The sequence below is a fragment of the Lissotriton vulgaris genome, chromosome 2_1 (genome assembly GCF_964263255.1).
Source record: "Lissotriton vulgaris chromosome 2_1, aLisVul1.2, whole genome shotgun sequence".
Taxonomy (NCBI): Eukaryota; Metazoa; Chordata; class Amphibia; order Caudata; family Salamandridae; genus Lissotriton; species Lissotriton vulgaris.
In genome coordinates, this window is record NC_141687.1 from 522,807,572 (window position 1) to 522,834,113 (window position 26,542).

Genomic DNA, 26,542 nt, shown 5'->3' on the forward strand with positions numbered 1-26,542 from the left:
GGTACTCGAAATGTCTGAGCATAATCATCTGTTCTCTGATCAGGCCATCACTTCAGGAGGATCTCTTGTCACAGTAGCAGTTCAGGGTCCTGCATCCGAGCCTGCACAATTTGCACCTCCATGCATGGAGATTGAGTGGCAGCAGTTAATTACGTCTGACCTTCCTCCTCAGTTGGTGGATGTCATTCTTGCTGCCAGATGTCCTTCTACAAAGTCTCTTCTGGGCGATCGGGCAAGTTTGGGGCCAGGTGTGGAACCCACAATGCGTACTCTTTACAGTCAAAACTGTCAAATGTCTTGTTGTTTGTTTTATACAAAGCCCAGTAAGGACTGGTAGTTGGCACTGTTAAAGGTTATTTGCTGGCCCTTTCGTCCGTTTTGCATTTGCCACAGCCAACCTCTCTGTTCTAATCACCTGCTGTGATGAGGTTTCTGAGGGGGTTGGCACTTGCGTTTCCTGACCAATCTTTTATGATGCCTGTGATACCACAGTGGGACTGCAATTTAGTCCTCGTGTTCATCATGTGCACTCCCTTTAAACAATTGCACAGTTGTCCTTTACGTATGCTGACTCTGAAGACTTTGTTCCTGGTCGCGTTAACTTAGGTTCTAAGCATGAATTCATTCAATCTCTTTCAGTGCAGTCACCATATACCATATTTTATAGTCTTTAAGGGCTAGGGTGGGCTTATTGCCAAAAGATGTGACAGCTTTATCCCTTGAAGGAGTAGAAGAGACTCGATCGGCTGGACCGCCTTTAGCTCTTACATCAGTTGCACCAAAGACCATTGGGTGGACAATCAGATTTTTGTTGCATTCTCAGGGGTAAAGGATGGAAAGACAATTCATAACAGGACACTGTGAAGGTAGATAATCCTATACATTAAAATCTGCTAGGCACTGGTCAAGAAGCAGCCTCGGGAAGGACTGATGCCCCATTTCTACAGGGCCAAGGCTGCTACTACTGCGCTGGCCTGCTGAGTGACTATCCTTGACATCGGTCAGGCCGCGATATAGGTGTCAGTGGAAATGTTTTCGCAGCATTACTGCCTTGACAGCCAGGTCCAATGGGGAGATGGTGTGGCTTAATGGTTAGGGCAGCTGACTTTGAAGCTGGGGAACCAGGTTTGAGTATTGAGGGGGGCTCAAACATCCTGTGACTCTGGGAAAATCACTTAATCTCCTGGTGCCTAAAAAAATGAATGTGTCGGTCTGTAATGCAACTAGTGCTCATGTAAAGCCCTCTGATACCTTCGGGTCAAGTTCGCATTATATTAAACTGCAACAAAAAACAAAGAAAAATGGGAAGGGCATTTTGGCCATTCAGTCCAGGAGTTTTTTTTGGTCTGAGATTTTCCACAGGCCCACCACCTTTGGGAAGTACTACTTAGGTACTACTTTGGTATCCATCAGAAGAAGAATCTACTTACTTGCAGTAACTCTTTTTTTTCTCAGTTAGTACTGGAATGTGTTTTTTCGGAATGATGGTCTCATGCATTTCTATTGTACAGCACACCAGGCTCAACTGTTGCCCCTGCCCCCCCTCTGTCCCCCCCCCCACCCCATCCTTCCAACAAGAGTGCCTCGCAAGGCAATGGTCACAAGCAGATTGTTACTGAGAATATCTAGTGTTAATGAAGGCCGGCATTCAAGCATTCATCGATTTCTGCACTGGTGTAATAGCAACAACTTATTGTAGGTGAGGTCTTTCTCAGACCTATTTCTGCAAGTGACCATTACCACAGGCACCTCCCTCATGGTGCTGGGGAGCATATCTCAACACCTTGACTGTGCAGGCAGTGTGGTCCCTCAACACCTCGGTCGCCACATCAACTACCTAGGACTACTGGACCTGTGCTAAACCCTCAAAAACATCTTCAAGCTCATCCGAGGGAAGGTAGTCGTCCTTTAGGTAAACAATATGATAGCTATGTGTTTGTTGCATGAAATAGGGTGGCACATGCTCCTCAAACCCCACCCACTCCCAGGTCTCATTGCTAGAGCAGGGGCTTCGATATTAGGTGATCTGCCATAACATCCAACCCCTAGCGGAGCATTTTCCTGTGTTGGACAACAGACCTACTCAGCATGGCGCATCAACAAGTCCACAAATGGGAACTTCATCTACAATTCATACACAAGTATTTCCAGCATTGGAGCACCCCACAAATAAATCTGTTTGTCACCCCAGAAAATGCTAAATGCCCAAACCTTGCCTCCAGGTTCCCCACACACAGTCCATTGGCAATGCCCTATGGATGATCAGGTTAGGTAGGATCTACACTTTTCCTACTCTGCTATTCCTACTGTACGTAGTGAGGAAAATGATACAACTGTCTTTGTCCCTCTTCCTGGTGACTCCTGCCTGTGCCAGGCTGTCATGGTACTCCATGCTTCTAGAAAGTCCCACACCCTCCATGAGATGTTTTTGCTTAAACCGGACTCTCTCACTCAGAGTCACACCAGATCAGGCACCTGTACCATATACACTGCATCTGAGGTTCTAGAGTTGGGATATCTAAATTTCCGCCAGGTATGCATGACAGCAAAGGGCCTCCACGTGGGCCTATTACATAGCTAAGTGGAAAAGGTATGTTCATTACTGCCTTCCCAAAAACCTTGACCTCCCAACCCCACCCCAAAGCTAAACATTCAGAACATTGTCTGCTCTTTTACATCGGCAGAAATCGGGACTTGCCTACTCATCAATATGCCTACACTTAGCATGCAAAATTGGGAAAATGTATCCCTCTTTAGAATCCCAGAAGGCACCACTTTAAAAGAGGGTCTTTAGAGGGTAACATCTCCTCAAATTCCTCCTGCTCCCATGTGTAAACCATAATACAGTTCTCATGGGGCCACCCTTCAAACTTGTGCGGCAGCCCCTTACAGTTCCTTTCCTGGAAGGTGGCCATCTTGGTGGCCGTACGTTTCCTGAGGAACATTAGCAAGCTACTAACATGCATTCATGTTTAGATCGAGGTGTTCTCAGGACCATTTTCAAATTTCTCTCAAAGGTAGTTTCACTGTTCCACCTCAATCAGACCACAGAATTCACAGTCTTCTTTCTGCAACCAGATTCAGTAGGAGAAAGAGCTTTGCTAGATGTCAAAAGAGCTTTTATGTACTACATTGAAAGAAGCAATCCTTTTTGTAAGTCTGATCAACGCTTTGTAGCCTTCACAAAACCGCATAAAGATCATTCCACCTCTAAGGACGATATGGCAAGTTGGATACTAAGTGCATCCAGACCTGCTACCACAAATCATACCTGTACCCCCAGGGCACACTCCACTCGTAAGAAGGACTGTGTTCCAGACACGTGCATCATCTACTCACTAGCTACCACAAGGGCACTGCTTTACAGCAGAGCCTGTGTATCTACAGCCACACATGCTATGAATTAAAAATGTTACTCACCCTGTAAGCATACGTTCATTGCTGTACATTCATATGTGCCCACCATCCTCCCTGATAGCTTGTGATTATTGCGGATCTGTTTATTACTCAGTCGATACTGCACAATACATATGGTTCAACACACTAGGTTTGTTCGACACTCTAAATACATTCTCGCCTGCAGTATGAAAAAGAATCTAACATGGAGTTGGTGCCCATATGCATTGTGGACCAAAGGAGGAGTCACAACCCATCTTGTGATTCAAAAGGCTCTTTGAAAAAAGACAAGTTGCAATGTTTCACCCCAACACTTGATGTCACCAATATGAAAGGATGTGCATCTGCGGCACTACACTCAACGAACAGATGCTTACAGGGTAAGTAGCATTTTCCTTCCTTGTGGAGAAACCTTTTTCCCCACACCCACACCAATGTGGATGTTTTGATTTCCTCCATACCTGGAAGATTTACCCTTCCCGTTGTTGGGATTAAATCTCCGATCTTTTTGAAAATTGGAAGGGGTCACATAGGAGAAGGGGAAAACCAACACTACGTTTGTGAGTGTGAAATGCCCACTCACCCATAAATCTATTTACTCTTACGAATATTTGAGTGAGTAAAATCCTTTGTTAGTGCAAAACCACATTAAAAAAATTAATAAAATGGTTTTGCGCTCATAAATAAGACTACTTGCCAAGGTTATGCTTACACTTAGCTTTGTGAAGTGGGCCCTATTTGTTTGTCTAACCTTGGCTACTATATCCAAGCAATTTTCAATGTAAAAACAAAAGTAAAAGCTGATTACCCAACAACAGAAGAGATTGCAGGATCATTCAATTGGGAATTCTTGAATATCTGGGTCACAACCTTGCTTAAGTGGTCTCCTTATTTATTGTACATTGATGTAAGTTGGGAAATAACTGTTTTTTTTTTCAATATTGGTGATAACTCACTGCCTGCGGCGCATTCAGATAACCTTGTCCCACCCTGTCTTGTAGCACATAGGCCCAGGTCCAAATCAGTGTTGTCTTATGTGAACCCTTTCCTGCCGAGAGTGGCACCAGGCAATGGTGCCTGCTCATGCTGTTGGTCTTTGCCTTTGACAATCAACTTGCTGACAGTCTGGGTCAGAAGGGATAACCTGGCGCAAGGCTTCCAGTGGGAGGCTGGGCTAGAAGACCAGGTGTCACTGATGGACTGGCAAGAGATTTATGGAGATCTTCAACCTCTATGGCCTACTGGTAAACTGGGACAAGTTGGTAATTGTCCTGGTACAAGAGGGAGACTCTGTAGCGGGTTTAGGGCTGCAGCTGTGAACACATGTCCGACACTTCAAATACTTAGTTAGAGAGGCACATCTCCGCTGATACAACATTGTGCTGGAGGATTAACATTGCCCATCTTTTGGCTGACCTGCGGGTGACTTTAGACTTAGGACACCCTACACTGGTTCAGGATGTGCTTCCTAAGAGGGCTGTACTCCTGATCGATTCTTTGATACTGTATGGGCCGTGTCAAGATTCTTTTTATACTGTAGACGACTATGAATTTCCAATGGCAAATGTGTCCAGGCAGTGTTTCGACAGCAGCTTATCTATGGCCAATTTGAAGTTCTAGTAATAAGCCACTCAGTTGTCTGTCATAAAGGACTGACTTTGTGAGTCTAGGGATGAGCCAGCAATCCTGTTAGAACCGGATCTGTTTAATGGATCATCTCTGGCAGGTTGTTTATATGGCTCCCACGTTCGGAGGTTCCCTGACCGCACCTTCCAGAGTCACACTGGGCTGTTGTAAAAAAGTACTATGCTTGAGTGGTTGGCATAGAGCACACTGTTGGCACAGGTGAAGCCCTGCTGATGAGACCTCATTAGTATATCTAAGTTGAGGGATGTATGGAGCCCTGGTCCCTGGAAATCCTTCAAAATGCAATTGGAAGAATCAAAGCTTCACCAATCCCATTTTTTCAGATACCTTGCTGCATGCCATGGACCATAACCATCCAAAGTTTAGCCCTCTCAAGACTTATATAGTAATGCAGCCACTAAGTAGGCACTGGTTCGTTCAAATCTGTTTCTTACAAATATTCAACACACCAGATTGGTTCACAGTGCTGCTAAGAGCAGGAGGTTAGTGCCCTGGAAGACAAAGAGGGGCAGAGACTAGGATGGTGCCTTGTGAAATCAAATTCCAGACATGCCTTCACCTCATCCAATTCAAGTTCTTGAGTAGGTACTACTATGCCAGAGATGGGGGGTGAAAGAAAGAGACTTCTTCCATGTGACTTGGGGCTGCCTGGTGAGCCATCACTTTGGGCGGATAAGTTCAATCCATGCCGAGGTGCTGGTACCTCATGTAAAGCTCTCCACAAAGTTAGGACTTTTTGGTGTTGGGGAAGTGGGGAAGGGTACCCAACATACATCCATCCCACTGAGACTGGGGTGCTTCCTGACTAATAAATATTTGGGGGTAGAGACCCTCATTTTCTTTTAAATGTTTTGCTTTAGTTGTTGAGTTGTTTGATGTGATCCACCATTCATCCACTGTATGAATGTGACAGGTTAGTAAGGGATACCAATTGAAAGCAATCTAAATAACTGAGGGTGTTGTTACTGGCTGGAGATACTGAACTGACCCAGGGTGCACCGATCAGACTTTTCAAGTCATATAATATTTGAGTTGAGTTGTACATATGAAAGTAAATGATGGTATGGTAGTCCATGTGTATTTTGTGCAAATATATTTCTATTTTTGTCTTTCACTACAATAAATGTGTGTATTTCTGTCACAATAGACTGCACAACGCAAGATCAGGGAAATTGTACAGCAGGTGAAGCAGCAGGAGCAGAAGCATCATCAGGGAACGACCCTTGCATCACATCGCAACAAGTGAATTATAAATGTGCCAGCGAGCAACAGCCTATGAATGTAGCCCTCCCAATACCAAGACAAGATACGACAGACTGGGAAACAAACCAAAGACTATCCTGAGTCAGCCAAGGGCTGGAGCTCTGCCTGGACCTGCAGGGCAGAAGAAAGTGGTTCTCACCATGCAAGCAAGGGCTGCAGCAAGAGGGCCCTGCAGTCCCTCGATTTCTCTTCTCCGATTACATTGATGACATGTTATTTCTAATCAAACTATGTGTGACGCTATCCCTTTAGTTTGACTGACATAGGCTTAAGTTACAAAAAACGAACGAGTTATGGTAAAAAAAATGTATCTGATTTTGTATTTGTATGTACATTTTAGAGAACTTTTAAAATACAATCAAGTGATTTGCAATGCAAACTAAGATAGCATTTGCAGAAGTAATATATTTTAGAAATAATTTATCACATAATGGAACTAACAAAGTTTTGTTTTTGTTGATTTAGATGAAAACACTAGCTGTTTGGGTCTTATTTAACTTGGAATAGAGTTGAGGATATCATTTTTAGGATTACCAGCCAGCAAAGTATACAGGATTAATGAGATCCTTTTTAGGACTACCAGCCAGCAAAACTATATTTAAGGATAAATATAAGGCATAGATGATGATTTATTTATTTAGATTGTTAAAACACAATGCAAAACATTGCAGTTTTAGTAGCCTTTGTGAGTGCCAACTAAAGGGATATCGTCCCTTAGTTAAATAACCTTTTTGTATCTAACTTGCGGTTTATATTTTTTCCCTTCTACTTCACAGGTTTCAAACTGGCTTTTGCATACTTTAGAAGAAACATTTTTCTCTTTCTCACTTTAAAGTGGTTTAAAATCTTATAGCAGGACATGGCTTCCACTTTAGATACATACCTTAAAAGTGTGTGTACAGGTGTGTGTGTGTGTGTGTCTGTGTACATATATATCTGTGTACTGTGTTTTAGGCACACAAACTTCCATTCATTCATCCACTGGACAATATCTTAATTAGGCTTAAGTAGCCTCAAAATTGTATTAATTGGTTTATTTCTTCTGCTGGATGTTATATATGTATATAACTATCATGTGTGTGCTTTTTCACATTTCCCAATGGTTTCAAAATGTATAATCCACATGAAACATACAGATGGATTGTCAGTATTTACTTGGTGATGACGAGGCTTCATGCCACTATGTCACCAGACTCTGGCCGTTAATGTATCGAGCTTTATAGATTATTTTGCCTTGGACCTCCACTGAACTAAACTAATTTGACTCAAATACCAGAACATAACAGTTTCTTAAATGTGGTCTCCCACTAAATAATGTGCTTTGATCGTCATTAAGGATTCCATGAATCCACATAACGTATTTCAGTTGCCTTAATGTATTCGAAAAGCCCCTGCACTTGCCTGTTATGGTAGCTATTCTTCCTTAAGCCCCTAATGCCCTCATTATAAGGTAAATGTTGACATGGTGATATCACCAGTGACATTGCACTTTACTTCAATAGTGGCGCAGTGGATTCAACTAGAGCATATCCCCGAACTCCTCCGATATCAGAATGCATTTCCCTAGGATATAATGGCAACATGAGGAATACATTCAAGTCACCAATTACTTTCAGAAAGGCAGGTGTCTTCCAAGACTGTTCACTGAGTCCAAGGATTGGGTTTTTATTTGCTTTGAATCCACACATCTAGGTAACTTTCAGAGTTCCATTTTGAAGACCTATTTTCAAAACTCCGTTCTTGATGCTCCTAGAAACCTATACTGTGAGTGGCCCTTGTTCAACACCTGAAAAGCAGATTCTTGGTAGAAATTAAATCAAGGACTATTTTCTAAGTAGTGTGTATTACTAATGTTTCAGTACATGGCTCTTAAGTCTCTGGTACAGTGAAAGGACTTCCCCTCCCCCCTATTTTCTATTCTACTAACACATCAAGTTGTATGTTCTACTGGAGATGAAATACTGTCTGAAACCTTGAATATGTTGTATTTGACACACGGAATGCCTTGTACCTCAACAATAAGGGTCTTCCAGCGTACAAAAAGCTGATTTCCCTGCCCAGTCATGCATTGCTAATAATCAAAAACAATGGGCATTCCAGGGGTCCCTTTATTTGCTGCTGCCTTTAATGTGAGATCTAATGTGACATCGTTCCCTAGATGGCCTCTTTAAAACAGCCACACCTCCTTTAACAAAAGGTGATTGGAGTGATGAACAGGAAGTAGTTCTTTGAACTTCAGCTGTATTTTTAATTCTACTTGTCAACCCAATCATATCTAATCCAATTGCAGAAAATGGTAAATACTTTTTTTTCTCTTAGTTTGTCAAGTTCGATATTTTCGAAAACATTTGTCTGCTGAATCTGTCTGTGTTTTTCAACACAATTAGGTTTATTTTGAAAGGATTCTTAAATTATTTCATAGTGCCATAATATTGTGCATGAAGATGTTGTGCCATCGGTGATGCTGCAAGGGAGCATTTTCCAAACGTTTTTAAGAGAGGCTTTTTTAGCAAATGCCACATTACACTTCTTTGTTTCACCCTTAACGGTGTTATCAGGGCAGTGGATTTCCAACCACCTTGGCATTGTTTGCTGCTTAGACATCTTCAAATCTGAATGCCTCACTCTAAACTGGTGGTTTAAACAAAAAAAGAGTAATAATGAACTACATGACTTTGCAGATAGCCCCCTAACACGAGCTGAAACCCACATATCTGTCACATGCAAAGAAAACAAAGATCCCTTCTAAGAGTCAATACTTATTCTTATTCCAACAAAAAGCTACATCAGTAGTGTTCAAAACGTTATAGTTATTTACTATGGACCAGATGTATCAAGGCTTTTGCGACTCGCAAAGGCCGAAATTCGCAGAATTTCGGCCTTTGCGACTCGCAAACGGCCGTTTTGCGATTTTTGATATGTAAGAAAAAATCGCAATTTAAGGAATCGCAATTATTTGCGATTCCTTATTTTGCCATAGCATTTAAGGAATCGCAAAGTTTGCGATTCCTTAAATGATATGTATGACACATTTTTGGTTTGCGAATTTGTGTTAAGAAATCGCAATTTACCACCAACTTGTAGTTGGTGCTAATTTGCGATTTCTTTTAAAAATGCCCTAATTGGCATTTGTAAGGGTGGCATGTGACACTCATACACGCCCATAGGACATGTATGTTTGCCACATGCACACACATGTAGATTTGAGGGGTGCAGCAGGGTGTCTTTGAGACACCCCTGCACCCTTGAAATAATTCTCAAATTGCGATTAGCAAATTGCGAATTCGCAATTTGAGAATTATTGCACTATCATTCCTATGGGCCTCCTGGCCCATAGGAATGCATTGGAAATTATTCTTTATTTGCGAATTCGCAAAATGCGAAATCGCAAATAAAGAATAATAAGGAATCGCAAAAAATTTGCGATTTTGTACATACATACCGTTTTGCGAATTCTAAATAGCGATTCGCAAAAAATCGCTATTTAGGATTCGCAAAACGGTGTCTTTCACCTCTTTGTTTCTGATCCAAGTGTGTAAATTGGTTACTGTATTCTTTAATAAAACTACAGGCACAAAGAAAGAGAACACCCCTCAAACAGAACCAAAATATACAACAGTGAACCAGAAAAACACTCCATAAGTAACCCAAACAAATTTACCAAACACTCTCATCAGATATAATCTAACCAGCAATATCTACAATCAGTCTTTGCTGAAGTTAACACTGTAATACAGATCTTCATGCTGAACTGAAATTGCAGGCCATGTTTGGTGATGTGTACAGTAAAGGAAAACCATATCTTTTTGCTGTGCTCCATGTTTTGTGTGCCCGGATGACAAACATGGTCCGATAGCAAGTAGTCATGGTTGAGGTGCACTGAACAGTTCCATAAAACAGGAACCATGGCATGAGGTCATAAACGCTGCTTCATGAATCTGTGTAGAGAACGTATCCTCCGCATTTGGGCAGAGTCTGTGTTCTGTAGATGTACTTGTTAAACAAAGACCTGCTTTATTGACCTTGTGCTGAAGTTAAACCAAGAATGAAATTCATATTTGATGCACTTGAATCGCAAGCAGATATTACAGCTGCGACCTTTGTTTCTTGCTTCTGGTTTTTAGATGATTTTTAAATTGTACATAGAAATACAGAGGGATGCCCAAGGAAATGTGATAGTAACATGGAAAACCAAGTCTTTTTAAAAAAGAAATTCTAGTTCCCCACTAGCCACCTGCTTACTGATGTTTGAATAATTAGATTTGTGGATCGTCTTGAAATACACAAATGGATTTTTAGCAGTTCAAAGACCAGTAGGGGGGCATCTAACTTAAAAACTTTTCACACAGTGGTTGCAATGTACCAATGATTTCCTGCCTAAAATATTTATTCTCACTCTTCAAAAGATGCGCGATTGTAAATTAGAAACTTGTATCAAATTCAATTTAAAGTTCACTGATCAAGCAAGATTTGAATGACCCTGTTTACAGAAAGATGAGTGAGCTTGTTTGCTAAGAAGGAAACATTAGTGAAGTGAAAAAAATCAACCCTCACTAATAGTTTTATTAAATCATCACACAAGATGTTGCTGCTCAAGGGTTATGTAACACTATAGAGCGTCTGCAATAACATTAATGACAGTGATCTGTTGTTCCCCTAGACCTTGGCATGCACAATATTACTAACAAGTTACATGATAATGCATATGTAAACTAAATAATTTTTTAGAGTACTTTGTTTCAGAATTTAAGACACTCTATACCTACAAATGTAGCTTTTTTAGCCCAGAGTTCCATGTCATGTCCCGATCAGCTAAGAAAAAGCTAATTTTCAAGTGGAATGATGTAATAAACGGTTGCGCCTCATATTTCATACCGAAATTTAAGTGGTTAAAATAAGTTAGAAATGCTTATGATCATAATCCCAAAAGTGTGATCTGGAAACGTATAGAAAGATAAAAAAAAGAAAATTATTAAAAAAATGATTACATTTGGGCTAACACCCACCCTAATCCCTGGCCCTAAACTTACCTCGCACCTTAAGCCTAGCATCACTGAGCATAAAACTTGACACTAGCCCTAACGCCAAACCTGGCTCCGTACACTAAGACTAACAGTAGTCCTAAACCCTAAAGGTATGCCTAATGTTAGCATTAGGCCTAACGGTAATCCTCTATATAATCCTATCCTTCATGATCATTTATGCTAGCTATAAAATTAAAAAATGAATAGCCCTGTGCCTTGACCCTAATATTATTTCTGATCCTAAAAACTGAACAAAAGTGTATTGCAAGCGTTTAGATAGATAGATAGATAGATAGATAGATAGATAGATAGATAGATAGATAGATAGATATATATATATATATATATATATATATATATATATATATATATATATATATATATATATATATATATATATATATATATAGAATTGACATTTTTCCTCTGGACCATCTCCTTCAGCTCCTTGATCATCTGCATGGTTTCACACACTTTGTAGCTAAAAGATAGTGTTTCTCCATAGCTTGGTTCTGATGCTTCTAGTGTGCCAGGAACAGGTAGCAGTGGCCCCATTTTCCCCGTAGCTCTTCGCAATCAGTGGTGACCTCCTGAATCTGTTCAAAGAGCAGGCACAGCATGAAAGTCTCCAATGCTCCAGGACCCCTGGTAAGGAATATTGCATATTGGCACAGGGTGACCTGAAGTTTACATGACAAATAGATTCTCATGGATTTCGGGATACTCGTAGATTGACAGTCAGGCTGTCTCTCAGGCAGTTACTCTGGGCACACCGGGCACATGTTTGACTGTTTGTGCCGGCTGAGCAGTTTACCTGGGCCGGTTTCTGTTCCCAGTCCGGCCCTGGTGTAGGAAGACACATAATCTGCCGCTAAAGCAGTGTCTTTTTGTGCTGGGTCCTGCATTCCGCTACTGGTCTCTGTAGCTGGAATGGATGGATGGATGATCAGTTCTGCATTTCCAACTTGGAGCAAAGCACTGAGGAAAGGTTGAATCGATAAATGGTGGAACTGGGTCAAGTCACTGTCATGAATTGGGCCAAGATGAAAGGTAAAAGTCTTTCAGCTCAACACCATCCATGAAACCCATGCTGTCAACAGCTCCAGACCCAAATCTGTATTCCACCTTGCATGTCCATATGAACAGAACAAGTGTAGAATAAACCACCCAGTCTATATAAGACGTGCATAAAGAAAGGGGAGTAGGGGATATAAGGCATTGTGGCAACATCTTGGCGAACTGGATGTGCTCGGCTGGGGAGCTGGTGGTTAGTGTTTGAGTGTCTATTTTTAGTACCCCAATATGATAGAAATGCCCTTTGGTTGTCGCCTTATTCCATGTATCGCACCTTGAGTCTGGCACCCACCATCAAAGAAAACTCCTTTGGAGAAAAATACTTTTTGCGGCATATCTTAACTCTACAGTAAAATAACCTCAGCAGACAAGTTGTGACATTTTATGCAACCTGACCAGTTATGGTCACACCAAAGACCAATGCTTCTTTCAATTCACTTTTACATGTTTTCAAGACACAAAAAATCCTAAATCTCCCCATAATTTCAGCTAACATGAAGATCTCCATAAACTACAAGGTGTGTGTAGAGACTAAACCTTCAGCTGTGTAGGCTCATATTTTTTTAACAGGTTGACGGACACTTTTTTTCCCTTTAATGTCTCACTGAAGCCTTCTTACCACTCCATGTGCTAGTTTTATTCTGATTGGCCTCTCCGTCTTACATTTTGTTCAAATTCTAAGAAACTCCACGCCGGTTGATTCTGCCATACACCGCACTCAACTACTAATCTTTATTCTTCATGGGAGCGATTTGACGCCTAACTCTTAAGAAAAAGTTGACAATGGTTCATTATAAATTTGAGCAATCGGTGGAGTTTAATGCCAGGTCTAGTGACTCCGTTACTAATACCTTCTTTTGTGACCTGTGTTTGACCTCAAGGTCAAAGGTGTGCATCCCGACTGTTCACTACCTTTCAACACCTATAGAATGAGAACCATTGAGTTGGGCAAGGAAACCCATGATATTCAGAGCCATGAAGTCTCAAGGGGTGAACGTGTTATTTTATAAATGGACAGTATGTTCGTTAGGTACGTAAACCATTACAAGAGAGTCTGGATTGTTATACAATTTTTAAGTATGTCAGCAGATACATTTTTAGCAAGTGTATTATTAGAATATGTAAACAAAAATTAGAATTCATAATTGAGTGAAATTAAAAAGACAGACATTTTAACTGCCAGATTAAATAAATTGTACATAATGGTGAAAGACAAAGCTTTTCTAAGATTCACAGGTTATTTTGATCTACCACACTGAACCTTTTTTGTGCCAAAAGAGCTTCCTTGGACCTTTAAGGGTGTGTGAACTTTCAAACCTCGACCGCTTGCAACTCCGTTTTCCAGGTGTTCTAATGGCGCTCCTGACGAGTTTCTCCAAAAAGAAAAGCAAAATGCCAAAAGTGCAGGGAGGGGGACCTTTTGATGTAGATGGAAAATCTTCATTCTTATATGCAGAGGCAAGTACCTGGTAGTCGGTGACACTCTGTACTTCTCCAGTCCTTCATTCTAGAAGTTCCGGAACAACGGACTTCCAAGATTGGGGAAGGTGACTTTGCCCGAGTAGCAACAATTGCTGTCCAACCTATAGGTGTGAAAAACAATGTCAGCGAGGAAGTACAAGTCCAGCTGCTGAGTTGCATCCTCCCTACCCAACCCCTGATCCCAGTATCCAGGCCCTGAAACCTCTGAAATCCAGGCATGGCAAAGGTATTGTTTCAAACTACTGAAATTTTCTCGGCAGCCTAATTGGCCCCTACATACTGATGTAGCACATCCAACTGCAGGGATTGGATGGATTGGAACTAGGCCATCTCTGTAAATTGGGGGAATTTTCTACTTCTTTATGAAATCCAAGCTTTCCCACCATGCTTTCTTTGTACAAAATACAAGAACAATTATTCTAGTAACAGTTGGCTCGAGCCTCAAATGGACAGTGAACTGGCTCAGGAGGCACAGTAAACATAGGTTCATTACAACCAAGGCAGATTTTTTCATAGGTTATCTCCCCTGCGCCCCATTTTAAATTAACGAAAATTGTTGAAAAATGTGTTGGTCCTTATTCTAGAAGCACCAAAAAGGTTGCAAAATCTCTGCTTTTTTTACGATAAAAATTCGATATGGTCGAATTATCCGTCAATCACACTGAGACACTTGCAGGATTTGTCTTTTAATTTTAAGGTATTATAGGGTCTGTCAGACAGATTACAAGTATGTCTTCTGTTACAATATAATTATTTTCAGCCTGTATTGATTTAATTTATGTAATGAACACTAGTAATGTAGAAAGTTTAAAAAAACTTTATTTCTCAAGCTCTCCTATTAAATCCTCCATGGTTAAGTGTAAACCAGCCTATCTGTAAAATTAGAACAGCCATTGAGAAAGACAGAAAGAGCACACACATGTCCTAACTTCAAAATGTATTATCCAAGATGTCATGAATAGGGAAATGGGAAACGTACTGATCCATTTTAAGGTAATGTGTCAGAAATGAGTGTGTGCGCATGCATGTGTGTGTGGTACGGAAATGCTTTCTGGTGTTTGTGGTCCTATATTTCCATCTTTGGGCTAGGTATTGAAAACAAAATTCAAATATATTGCTTTCAGGAGTAGAGGCTACAAATGCAAACCCCTGAACACACCCAAGTACCAGATTGCTGTGAAATAATGATTGGTTTAGCCTGGAAACTTCTAGGATCATAATAAGAAACCATGAAGCAAAATGCATAGTGCTTTGAGTTATCACCACAACCCAAAGGTGGCAGTTTCGGACCATGTTACAGTATAGTATTTTTATATAACTTAGCAAAAACATTACTAGTATTCCATGGTTTGGAAATGTGTGATTCACAATATGGCATATTTTATGTCAATTTAGGAACTGGTTATGTGAGTAATTCAAGAACCAAACTTGTAATATTTAAAATGCAAAAGAGTTGACAATGTAACATAATGTGAATTTCACTACTTCTGTTCATTGATGGGGAGTGTAACGGCTCATGGGCAGCCAGTGCATGGCCAAGACTGAACAAAAATAATTGTGATGACATCTAGCTATAGCCTTTATGGTTAATTCACATTGTTTTAAATGGTCAAATATGTTGCAAAGCAATGTTATAATGTTTGTTGCACATGTTGCTATACATTTGTTCAGACCTGTATGTGTATATATTTGTACACACACACACACACTTATATATACATTTTCTCTCTCGCACCCACACAGGTATTATCCAAAAACAAAATTCAAAAACTGGGAAACTGTTTATTTTTTTTACATTATGTCTGTGGGACACTGCCACCAGTTTCAAGAGAAAAGATTGTTTTTTTTTAAAGAAAAAATAACTGCAAAGAGGTTGTTGGCGCAGGGCATGAACAGTGCAGATTTTTAAAAAACTTTAAAAATGAAAAAAAATCAAGCAAAAAATGAAAAAGAAGAAAATCTACCTCAGGGTGTTGTCGTACCTCAGCACTTAGTTCTTTTCTTTTGTTTCCCTTTTAGAGATTTTGTATGCTTTTTAAGACTTACTAGTCTGAGCAATTTTTTTTATTTTTTTAATAAAAAAATGAGTTGGCAAAAAAACTACAAAACAACAATTTACTTGCAAACTGCGGTTAGTAAGTAGAATGCAACTTTGCCGAAAGTATTTTAAGAATATATATTGTAATTTTATCACATTCTGCTAGCTGTGATGCAATTGAGGGGGAGGGGGAACTCTTCAGAAAATTTTTGTTTCATTTTATTTTTTTTATAAACCTTAAAAATGTTTATAAAAAACTGAAAAGTAACAATAAAAAGGTCTGAGAAAACATTGGACAGCAAAAATGCAGAGTTTCACAGTAGGTTAAACAGTTAGTGAGTTTCTAAAGCTGAAGGACGAACATGTACCAGTTTTCTTGTAAAACATGCCATTGTACCAACAGACTGCAATGCCAGTTTCCTTTTACTGCAAACAGTGTTCTGTGAAAAAAAATATATCCAGCTAACAAGAATCTGATGTTATTTTTTATTGCGCATTGCAAGTAATCACAGCTGTTCTGAATCTATGCTGCAGGGCGTAAAGACATGAAATGCATTATAGTTGTCCAGTTTTCAAATTGCTTGTGTGACATTTGTATGGTTTCAGTGAACGCATGAGTGACATTCTACTGCCAAATGTGTGACACTTCGAGTGACACTTTCTCATAAGTAAAAACAAGTGATGAAGTGCATGTAAAGAGATAAATATGATAAATGAATAACTTTTAAGCAACGAGAAGCTGCAAAAAGGCCATAGAGCTATTGTGAAACCCTTGAAATGGAAGGTCAGTAACCTACTTCCCCTTTCCTAGATGATCTGGGAGGAGAGGGGAGTTACCATAGTAACGCAGTTTAACAAACTAAGCCGGTCACAGAGCAGCTTCCTAACAAAAGTGGACATTCCTTTTGTTTACAGTTCCGTTTAGAAGCTGAGGGCATGTGGGTCCTGAGTAGCGATTCTGGATAGAAAATCCACAAATGAATAAAAGCAGTCCTTCATCTCCCACCATCTGCACTTTGAATTTCAGAAACCTAAATAGAGAAGGTGAGTTCTACAAACCACTCACCAATAAACCCCACCTGCACTAGCCGCCTGCCCCGAAGATCATCCTCCAGCCCCTGAGTCACCCTGGTGCTGCAGTAGTCCTACCTTCTCCCAGGCTCCAAGGGTTGACTAACCTGTTTTGAATTCCTGCAGATCAGAGTAGAGTCAGCTGCTCTGTGCTCGGTGTGCACATGGTAAGGGACGTCATGTAATCTTGTGGTGATTTTGTAACCACTCTTACTACGCTCCCGCTCCTGAAATCCTCTCTCTGCCCCCCCCAGCTTCCATGATGCTTCAGTGTTAGCCTCATCCACAGCACATGGCACGGTCCCAATGTTGCTCTGCTCTCATGCGATCTTGCCATGATTATGCTTCCTTGCCCCCAGGGCCCATTGTTGATATCTTCAGCTGCAAGTGAGAAGAAAGTTACTTGTTTATTTCTTTAAGGAAGCGTGAGCATAATGAGCCCAAAACCGCTTCTCTGATGTCCCTGGTGCCACTGTTCCTACAAAAAATGTTCCAGCAGAAAACCCAGGCCGCAAACACGGAATGTGAGCCACACTTCAAAAGAATACATTCGTGCTCCCGAGCGGGAGCACACAATGACATTTGTGCTCCCGAGCAGGAGCATGGGGCAATTAGAAGTTGTCCTTAACAAAGACAAAGGACAACTTGTTCACATAACATCATCCTTCCCTTTTCAAACAGCTGAACATTAAACATATAGGGGCAGATTTATGTCGGACTTGCGCCACGTTTACGCCGCCGTTGCGTGACGCAACGGGGCGGAAACGTGGCACATCCCTGCGACCTATTTACAATGTGACGCATCTAGGCAGATGCGTCACGTTGTAAAGCCCTGCGCCACATGGAACCTGCGTTAGGTTTCATGTGGGCGTTCTGTCTCAGGGTGGGCGTTCCCTCGTAGGAAAGCCCCGTAAAACTGACGCAGGGAAATCTACAAGATTTCACTGAGTCAGTTTTACGACGCTGCTGCTGCAAATCCTTACGCCTGCTTGAAGCAGGAGTAAGGAGTGACGCACCACGTTATGTATGGGTGGCCTCCGTACATTGCAGGAGTTGCGTCGCACTTGCGACGCTACTCCAGCAATGCGCCGCCCGTACACCACAAGATGCGTCACGCATCTGCCCTTCCTTGCACCATGGTGCGCCGCATTGTAAATGCAGGGCATCTGTGGTGCCGCAAGGAGGGAATTGCGTGACGCATCAGTTCTGGCGCATCCCTGCTGATTTGCGCCAGAACTCATAAATCTGCCCCTTTGTATGGAGGGAAAATGCAATTAAAACATTCACAAAGAAATACAGTATCACATCATTTAAACATTCTTGAACTTCGGACGAAATGAAACATTTTGAGAAACTCTGTAGACAGCTCTAGAGCTAAATACAGTATTACATCAAATAATCCATAACTTTTGGAGGAAATGAAACATTACGAGAATCTCTGTAAACAGCTCTTTCAATTAAAGGCCTTGACTCTATTAGATGTACAAAACTTCCCAAACTGGAACTAGATGGAAGACTCATCATTGAAAGGCATATAAGAATAGGTATCATCAAACAGATGAGATACCTCACTGGATGAAGTACTAGCACCACCAGTGACAAAGGAACCACACGCAGAGTGATGAGCACCATCCTTCTAAGAAATATCTCAGAAGGAACTTCCCACATTATTCTCAGTAAGAACAACGCCTTTGTTTTGGCAGCTGTAATTATTTTTGAAGCTTGATCCTGAGTAATTTTCACCAGACTCCTACGCCACCATCCTCTCCCTTCCAAAAGAAGAGCACATCTAGACACTTTGACCACTCTAACAGGTAGAGTAAAGTTTGATTCTCCTTTCCTGACTCTATTAAGTCTTTTAATGAGAACCTAGTCTCCAACTAAATATTCAAACTCATTGGTATCTTTTTTTATCATCAAAATATTTTGTGATCACTTCCAGTTTCTTCAATACTTTTTCTCAAATTGTCATAATTAGTATTACCTTCAGTGTCCTATGAAAACTCTTCAATACATTCTGGACACAATTTGCACCGAAGTTGTTTGTTGCGTTACAATTTGAACAGAGATACAGTAGTGGTACGTTGTGGTGTAGTGTGAGAACTCCTAACTTTCTCTCTAAGAAATTTCTCAACCTGCATGCCAAAAGGTAAGGCAGACTTTACCCCTTCCCCTGGCACGTCCTACCAAACCATTTAGTGGTTGGAGAGTACAAAGCCACTTGCAAATGTTTTTTTTTTGATTTTCAAAAACCTTTATTGAACAAAATTGCATAACAAAGTTTCAAAATTGCCCCAAATCAGAGCACCATGTACATGAATACACTTAAATTTAGCGAGGTTAACCTAGAATACATATCGTTGAAAAGCAAAGCACAACAGATATGTATGTATGTATGTATGTAGTGTTTTTTGTAAAGCGCACAACTGCTCCAACGGGGCTTCCCGGTGCTGTATAACGCTGTGGAACCCTTCCTGGCTCTCCCTGTGAGATGCCCCTCCAAGGTGAAGCCAGGCATCCCAGTGTTGTAGGGGCCGTTCTGGAGATTAAGCAAGCTATTGCCCAGAGTTGCAGCGTGGGACCCATGATTAGAGTAGGCGCCGAGGCAAGAATTATCGAGTCTGTGGACATTGAGCCCAAGACCCTGCCGCGTCAGGACTTGAACCCTGGTCCCGGGCCTGATCTCTGCTTCAGAGTCTGCCGCTCTAACCAGTGAGCCACACTTCTCCACTTATATAGTGTAAGAGCACCAAGACAGTGGGACGAGTGACGGTGAGAGGCACCGTATACGAGGGAAAGAGATTAAACAAGCTGGGGGAGTAAGGGCAGGGGACGAGCTACTCACTGACCTTCACCGGCGGCCGCCGCGGGCGGAGCAGCGGCTGGGAGCGCCGGAGAGATCGCTGGACTCTGGGAATTACGGCTTAGGAGGTAAGACACAACGGGCCCCATATGTGAGTGGACGGCATCTAGCTGACATGAAGTCCCAGAATGTGGCCAGGAGAGTCTGGCAGCGTGATCCATCCTCAAGCCAAAGGGCAAACTTCGGCGCCGGTTTGCGACCCCAGGACATAAAGACCCTACGCCGTGCAAGGACCAGTAGCATGGCGATCAAGTGCGGGAGGCAGCTGGGGAAAATTTAACAAAGCCTAACAGGCAAAGAGGAGGATCAGGCTGGACCGGTGACGAAGTGATCTCAGAGATAACGGCACAGACCTCACGCCAGTAAGCGGAGACCTGAGGGCACAGCCAGGCAAGGTGGGAGAAGTCTGCCGCAGGAGCAGAGCAACGCAAGCATCTATCATTGGGAATAAGTCCCATCTTGTGCAGTTGTACAGGAGTGCTATAAAGCCTATGTAAATATTTAAAGTGAATGAGGCTCAGACGATAACTTGGGGACAGGCGCTTAATCTGATTGCAACAATAAAGCCAGTCAACTTGAGAAATTCCCATGCCAAGGTCCTCAATCCATGCCACGTCCGCCTGGTCTGTGGAGATGGAGGAGGCTGCCAGTGTAAAGGTGTCAATTTTAGTCACTAGCTTCCGAGGGGAGGTGGACGAATAAAGGAAGTCAAGAGTGGCCATCGAAGGAGGGGGCTGGGGAAATGAAGGATGCAGCTCCCTGCAGACAGCCCTAAGTTGATAATAGAGTAAGCTGTCCATAAGACCAGCAGCAAGAGAGAAGAATGTGTTCCCCGGACATAGATCCGCAGCTGTAGTCAGCCCTAAACAAGTGGCGTGTTTAACCATCCCCGAAGTCTGGAGTGGAGGGAAAACCGGATGATGAGCGATTGGCATCGTATTTGCAGAAAACATATCGGCATCGGCAAAGCCCCTCCCAGGCCCAGCGCATGGTCTCCACCATATCAATCTCAGTGCGTGGGAGTTTCGCTTGGGTGAACAGGGCAGTCGTAAGCGGCCACGGGGCAGCAAGATCGGCTTCCACCGCGACATGTGGCTGGAAAAGAGTGGGATGGAGCCAAAAATGCAGAAAACTGGCCTGAGCGCAGAGAGCTTAAAGTTTGAAATCTGAGGCACCAAGAGCGCCGCGCGACATCGGAAGAGTGAGAATGTTATACGCAATCCTGGGCTGTCTGCCGGCCCAGACCAGAGAGATGAGCAACGTGCTTACTTTGCGGAAGAAGTGGGCAGTGAGGGGGATGGGTACGTTGGTGAATAAATATAAAAATTGCGGGAACACAACCATCTTGGCAACTGCTATACGACCAGCCAAAGACAAAGGCAGCCGGCTCCAGAGAGGAATCTTGAACTCAAACCAGTCCACAGAACGGCCAAAGTTAGCTCTCCAGAGTTCGTTCACGTCCTTGCTCAGCCAGATACCCAAGTAACAAGTGGGACCCAAAGCCCACACAAAGGGGTAGTCCGGGGTAAAAGGAGTTGTGGCATCAGTGAGAGGAAAAGGAATGGATTTATTCCAGTTCACCTGTATGCCTGAGTAGCTGCCAAACCATATAACCTTGCGTACCGGGGGGCTGAGGTTTTCTTCTGGGTTGCGGAAATACAGAGTGACATCGTCCGTGTACATGGAGACTAAAAGGGCGCGAGCCGAGAAGCTGATGCCTCTCTTGGTGTGATGTTGCCGTAGTCTAGCCGCAAAGGGTTCCATCGCAATGGCGAAAAACATAGGTGATAGCAGGCACCCCTAAGTGTGCCACGGCCGATGGAAATGGGATCAGATATTTGACCGTTGATCCAGAGACGGGAAGTGGGGAAGGTGTAGAGGAGTAAAATTTTGCGTATAAAGACCGGGCGGAAGCCCAGGCGAGGAAGGAGATAAAAAAGGAAGGGCCATTCTAGGGTATAACCACCTGCTAATGTTTAATTCTCAATTTCTTAATACATTGTGTCATTTGATGAGACTTGAACTAGGCGCCATTATCAGTTACAAGTTCATTTATTTATTTATTTATTTATTTATATGCTTATATAGCGCAGGAATTCGACCCCCGAAGGGGTATCTCCGCACTCTTGTTCTTACCAAAGCTATATCCAGAGAAAAGATCATCAGGCAGTGAAGGATGTCTACATGATCAAGAACAGGTGGGTCTTTAAACATTTCCTAAAGGCAGCTAAATTAGGATTCTGCCTAAGGGTAAGGGGCAGGGAGTTCCAGAGAGTGGGGCCTCGGTACGAGAGGGCTCGGCCTCCCTGTCTTTCCTTCCTGATCCGTGGTACTTGAAGCAAGGACTGGGTCTGAGAGCGCAGAGAGCGACCAGGCTCATAGGGTCTGAAAATTTCAGATAAATACTTGGGGCCAGTGCCCGACAGGCATTTATGGATTATACAGCATATCTTGAACTTCACCCTCTGGCAAATAGGCAGCCAATGAAGTTTGTTCAATAAAGGGTGTGAGGGGGTTCTGGGTGGAACATTCAAGATTAGTCTGGCCGCTGTATTTTGGGCTACCTGTAGTCTGCTTAGTTGTTCTTCATTGGTAGAGATGAGCAGTCCATTACAATAGTCCAGTCTACTGATTACCAGTGCCTGGACTAAAGTTTTCCTGTGACAGTCCGCAAGATAAGGGAAAACCCTTCTCAGAAGTCCAATGACCCCAAAGCAGGATCCAGTCACCTGATTAACCTGGTCTTTAAGTGTCAGGGACTGGTCAAGTCGGACCCCCGGGTTTTTTACTACCTCTTTGGGGATAGGGACAGGGCCTTGTTCGGGGGGCCACCACTCAGGTGACCATAGGAGCGGGGCCTCTCCAAAGAGCATGACTTCCGTCTTACCTATGTTACATTGTAGGCAGTTAGAGGTCATCCAATGGGATATAGCTCTCATCCCAGCAGCAAAGGTATTTTTAACTGCTGCCGTTAGTGTCTGAAAGGGAAACAGCAGCTGAGTATCATCTGCGTATGATATTGGTGTGAACCCATATTCTCTCACAATTTCAGCCAAAGGGGCCACATACACATTGAACAATGTGGGGCATAGGCATGAGCCCTGTGGAACCCCCTTGGTGAGCTCCCTAGAGATGGAAAGATGGGAGCCCAAGCGAACACTTTGTGAGCGGCCAGTGATGAAGCTTTCTAGCCAAGCTAACGCAGTTCCGCCTATCCCTACCCTCTTCAGACGACTGATAAGGATATCATGAGACACTGTGTCGAAGGCAGCAGACAAATCCAACAGCACCAGAATCATGGATCCTCCTCTATCCTGTGACATCCGGATGGTAAAAAACATTGCACAGAAAAGTAATAACAGATGTGTCAGATGTGGAAACAAAACTGAAATAAATCCATTTGAAAAGACAGTCCACAAGAACTATCAAATACTTCTTATTGTTTGGGAGCAGTTCATAGGGAACACCAAAATCAAGCACAGCTTAATCCTAAGGTGCATTAGGCAAAGGAACCATATGTATATTGAATTCAGTTGTCTTCCAATGTTTGTCGGAAACCAAGCAAGTGCTATAACCTGACACCCATCTATTCACTTGTTCATCAAGTACAGGCCACCAATAATATTGTTTTAACTTCCACATAGTAGCCGTGATACCCAAGTGACCTTCATGGGCCTTATGAAACAACAATTCTCTTAACCCGTTGGGTGGTTCCAGCAATTCTTGACAAAGTAAAAATTCCTCCACTACCGATAACTCACCCGAAACTTGTGCAAATACTTTGAGCCCACCTTCTAGATTCCTTTCCTTAGGCCACCCATACTTGACATGGTAAACAACCTGTTTAAAAGTGAGATCATCACTCAGAGCATTCAATCGCACTTCCCAAGAAATAAAATATTGTTTTTCTGCAAAATTTAAGAACCACAACACACTCTGTCTCCTCTTCAGAGCCATTCAAGGTACCACAAAACGGCTTCTTAGACAGGCAGTCAGCCCTGCTGTTCTTACCACCCGGTTAATAATGTATTGTAAAATTGTTTTCCTTGATTTCGATAATATCCGAACTATCATGGCAGAAGCTTTGCCAGTGCCATTGCTAATAGCAGGTGAATAAGGTGTTTGTGGTCTGTTAAAACTTAGAATTGATTACCCCACCAAAACGTCTTGAATTTTTCTATTGCCCATGCACCTGTTAGAGCTCCTTTTTCGATTGTGTAGAAGTTAAGTTCATCTGAACTCGGCGCTAAAGAAGCAAATGCAATTGTGTGTTCCTTTTTATCTGCCCATTGGGCTAAAATTGCACCTAATCCTAATTGACTGGCATCCACAGTAAAAAAAACAATGGTGACCAGCTGTTAAGGCCGATAAAATGGGTGCTGTGGTAATAAAAGACTCAATCTTACAAAACGCCTCATTGGCTGTATTGGACCATTTAAAAACTTGCCTTTTTCTCAAAAGATCTCATAAGGGTTGTACCACCAAAGCATTCCCATGTATGAACTGAGAGTAGTTTTCACACACAAACCTATAAATGAGCGAAGTGTCTCTTTGTTGCATGATGCTGTTGAGTCCTAAATGGCGCAGACCAGGGACATTTTGGGTTTTATACCCTGATCTGAGATGTAGTGACCAAGATAATCCAACCGATTAACCATGAATTTACACTTTTCCTTCCTGAGGGTTATTCCTATGTACTCAAACACTCTAAGTATCCTTTCTAAAATTAAACTGTGTTTTCTAGCACTTTCAGCAAAGACAAGTACGTCATCTTGAAACGCCTGCACACCCTGAAAGCCTGACTTGAAATGAAATGAAATGAAAAGGGGTTTTGTTGAGCGCAGCAGCTGCCCTGAGGCGTCCAGGCGCTAAGAACTAGATTGGTACCTTCCAGTGTAGTCAGTTCGGGGATTAGCCTAGCTTAATTAAAAAGAAAGGTTTTAAGTTGTTTACGGAAGCTCAGCCTATTAGGATTAGATCTTAGATGGAAGGGAAATGAGTTCCATAGCTTAGGCGCATTGTAGGAAAAGGACCGGCCTCCAGCTCTAGAGCTCCGGATCTGGGAGACTTTCGCTAGAAAGGCGTGGGATGAACGAAGCTGTTTATTGGGTTGGTAGGGAGTAATCAGAGAGTGACTGATTGCTGGACCAGACTTCCAGTATGCTTGGTGAGTGATGCACATAGATTTGAACTTAATCCTTTCTCTGACAGGGAGCCAGTGTAGAGCTCTCAGCCCAGGCTCTATCTGGATTCTACGTTGAATTCCAAGCAATGTGCGTGCTGCACAGTTCTGAATCCGCTGAAGTTTTTGCAGATAGTATTCAGGCACCCCTAAATACAGGGCGTTGCTGAAGTCAAGTCGGGACTGGATTAGGCCCTGCATAACTACCTGTTTGGCCTCAAAAGGTAAATCACGTTATCCATATTCCTTTGGAATACACTTTCTGCGGAGGCCAGAGTATGCACAAAAACTTTAAAGCAATAGAAAGTGTTATAAATTTAGTAATGTCCTGGCTCTCCACAGCAAGTGGTATTTGATGATCGAGGTCGAGCAATGAAAAAACATTGCCCTCCCCAAATTGGCTAAAAGTTCTTGTACTTTGGGTAACGGGGGACAGTCAACATTAATGGTTTTTTTGAGAGTGCAAAAGTCATCACAGAGATGAATATCGCCTGTTTTTTTCTTCAGGATAATAATTGGACTGACCCAGTAAGATGAATCAGTTGGTTGAATGACTCATTCACTACATATCTTGTAAAGTAGTGTTTTGAGATCAGGCCTAATGCTTAAAGGTACAGATCTGACCATGTTTTCGACGGGAAGGGCTCCTTCCTCGACCTTGATTAAATGCTCGAACTTAGAAATGTTTCCTATCTTATCACTGAAAATATTTTGAAATTTGTTAAGCACAGTATCCAATTTTATATCATCATCAGTTTCAATAAAAGAGATGGAATGGTCAGCTAACACAATGGGATTTTCCGCACCTGGTATTAACCAAGTCTGGCCAAATCCTGCCAACCTGTGATGTTCCTGCCTTTAATTGCAACATACGTTTTAGTATTTATTAACCTCCCTAAATAAGACACGGTATAAAGTTCCCTAGCATGTCGATGTCTTATTCACCAAAGTCTTTGGGGTCAGCAGCAGCCTCCATAAACAAAGGTCCCTGTGTCCCAACAGCCCCTAGCACCCAGACTCCCATCCAATCCCTACGTTGCAGAGCAGCGTAGAGATTGGTTTTAGCAGACAAGAAAGACGCCCAGCTCAGACCAGGGAGTCCAAAGTGCCCTTGTGTGCCCTGCCGCGCTTCCCGCCACCTCCCCGCCGCTGCCCCCTGCGGCCCCGCCCCTCCCCTCGTCAGCCCTTCCCATTCGCCGCCCCGCTCCCGCCTCCCAGCTGCCCTTCCCTCGCTCCGCCCCCCACTCTCCACATATGGAAGAGCGGTCAACGAGCAGCGTGCCCGCGCAGCGGGCGCGCACTAAGCGTGCCGAAGGCGCGCCAAAGGTAAGCCCGTCTGCGCCCGTCCGCGACCGGACCGCGCCCAGCGCCAGGACCCCTGGCCCCCGCAGATCCCAACCCACCCGCCGTACTTACGACAACGCCACCCTCAACGCACTCAACACCGGCCGAGTCCCGGGATGCTACCGAGCCACCCCGAGACGCACCCACGGACCCTTCTG

General features: G+C 42.8%; 1 protein-coding gene across 1 annotated transcript in view; it reads left to right on the forward strand.

The window, feature by feature from the left end:
• IGF2BP2 (insulin like growth factor 2 mRNA binding protein 2) overlaps window positions 1-7,156 on the forward strand; it is a 390,975-nt gene extending 383,819 nt beyond the window's left edge. Inside the window, exon 16 of the mRNA XM_086955447.1 lies at window positions 6,191-7,156. Coding sequence (XP_086811573.1) covers window positions 6,191-6,289 — 99 coding nt within the window. The 3' untranslated portion in view covers window positions 6,290-7,156. The remainder of the gene's footprint in view (window positions 1-6,190) is intronic.
• Window positions 7,157-26,542: the final 19,386 nt, after the last annotated feature.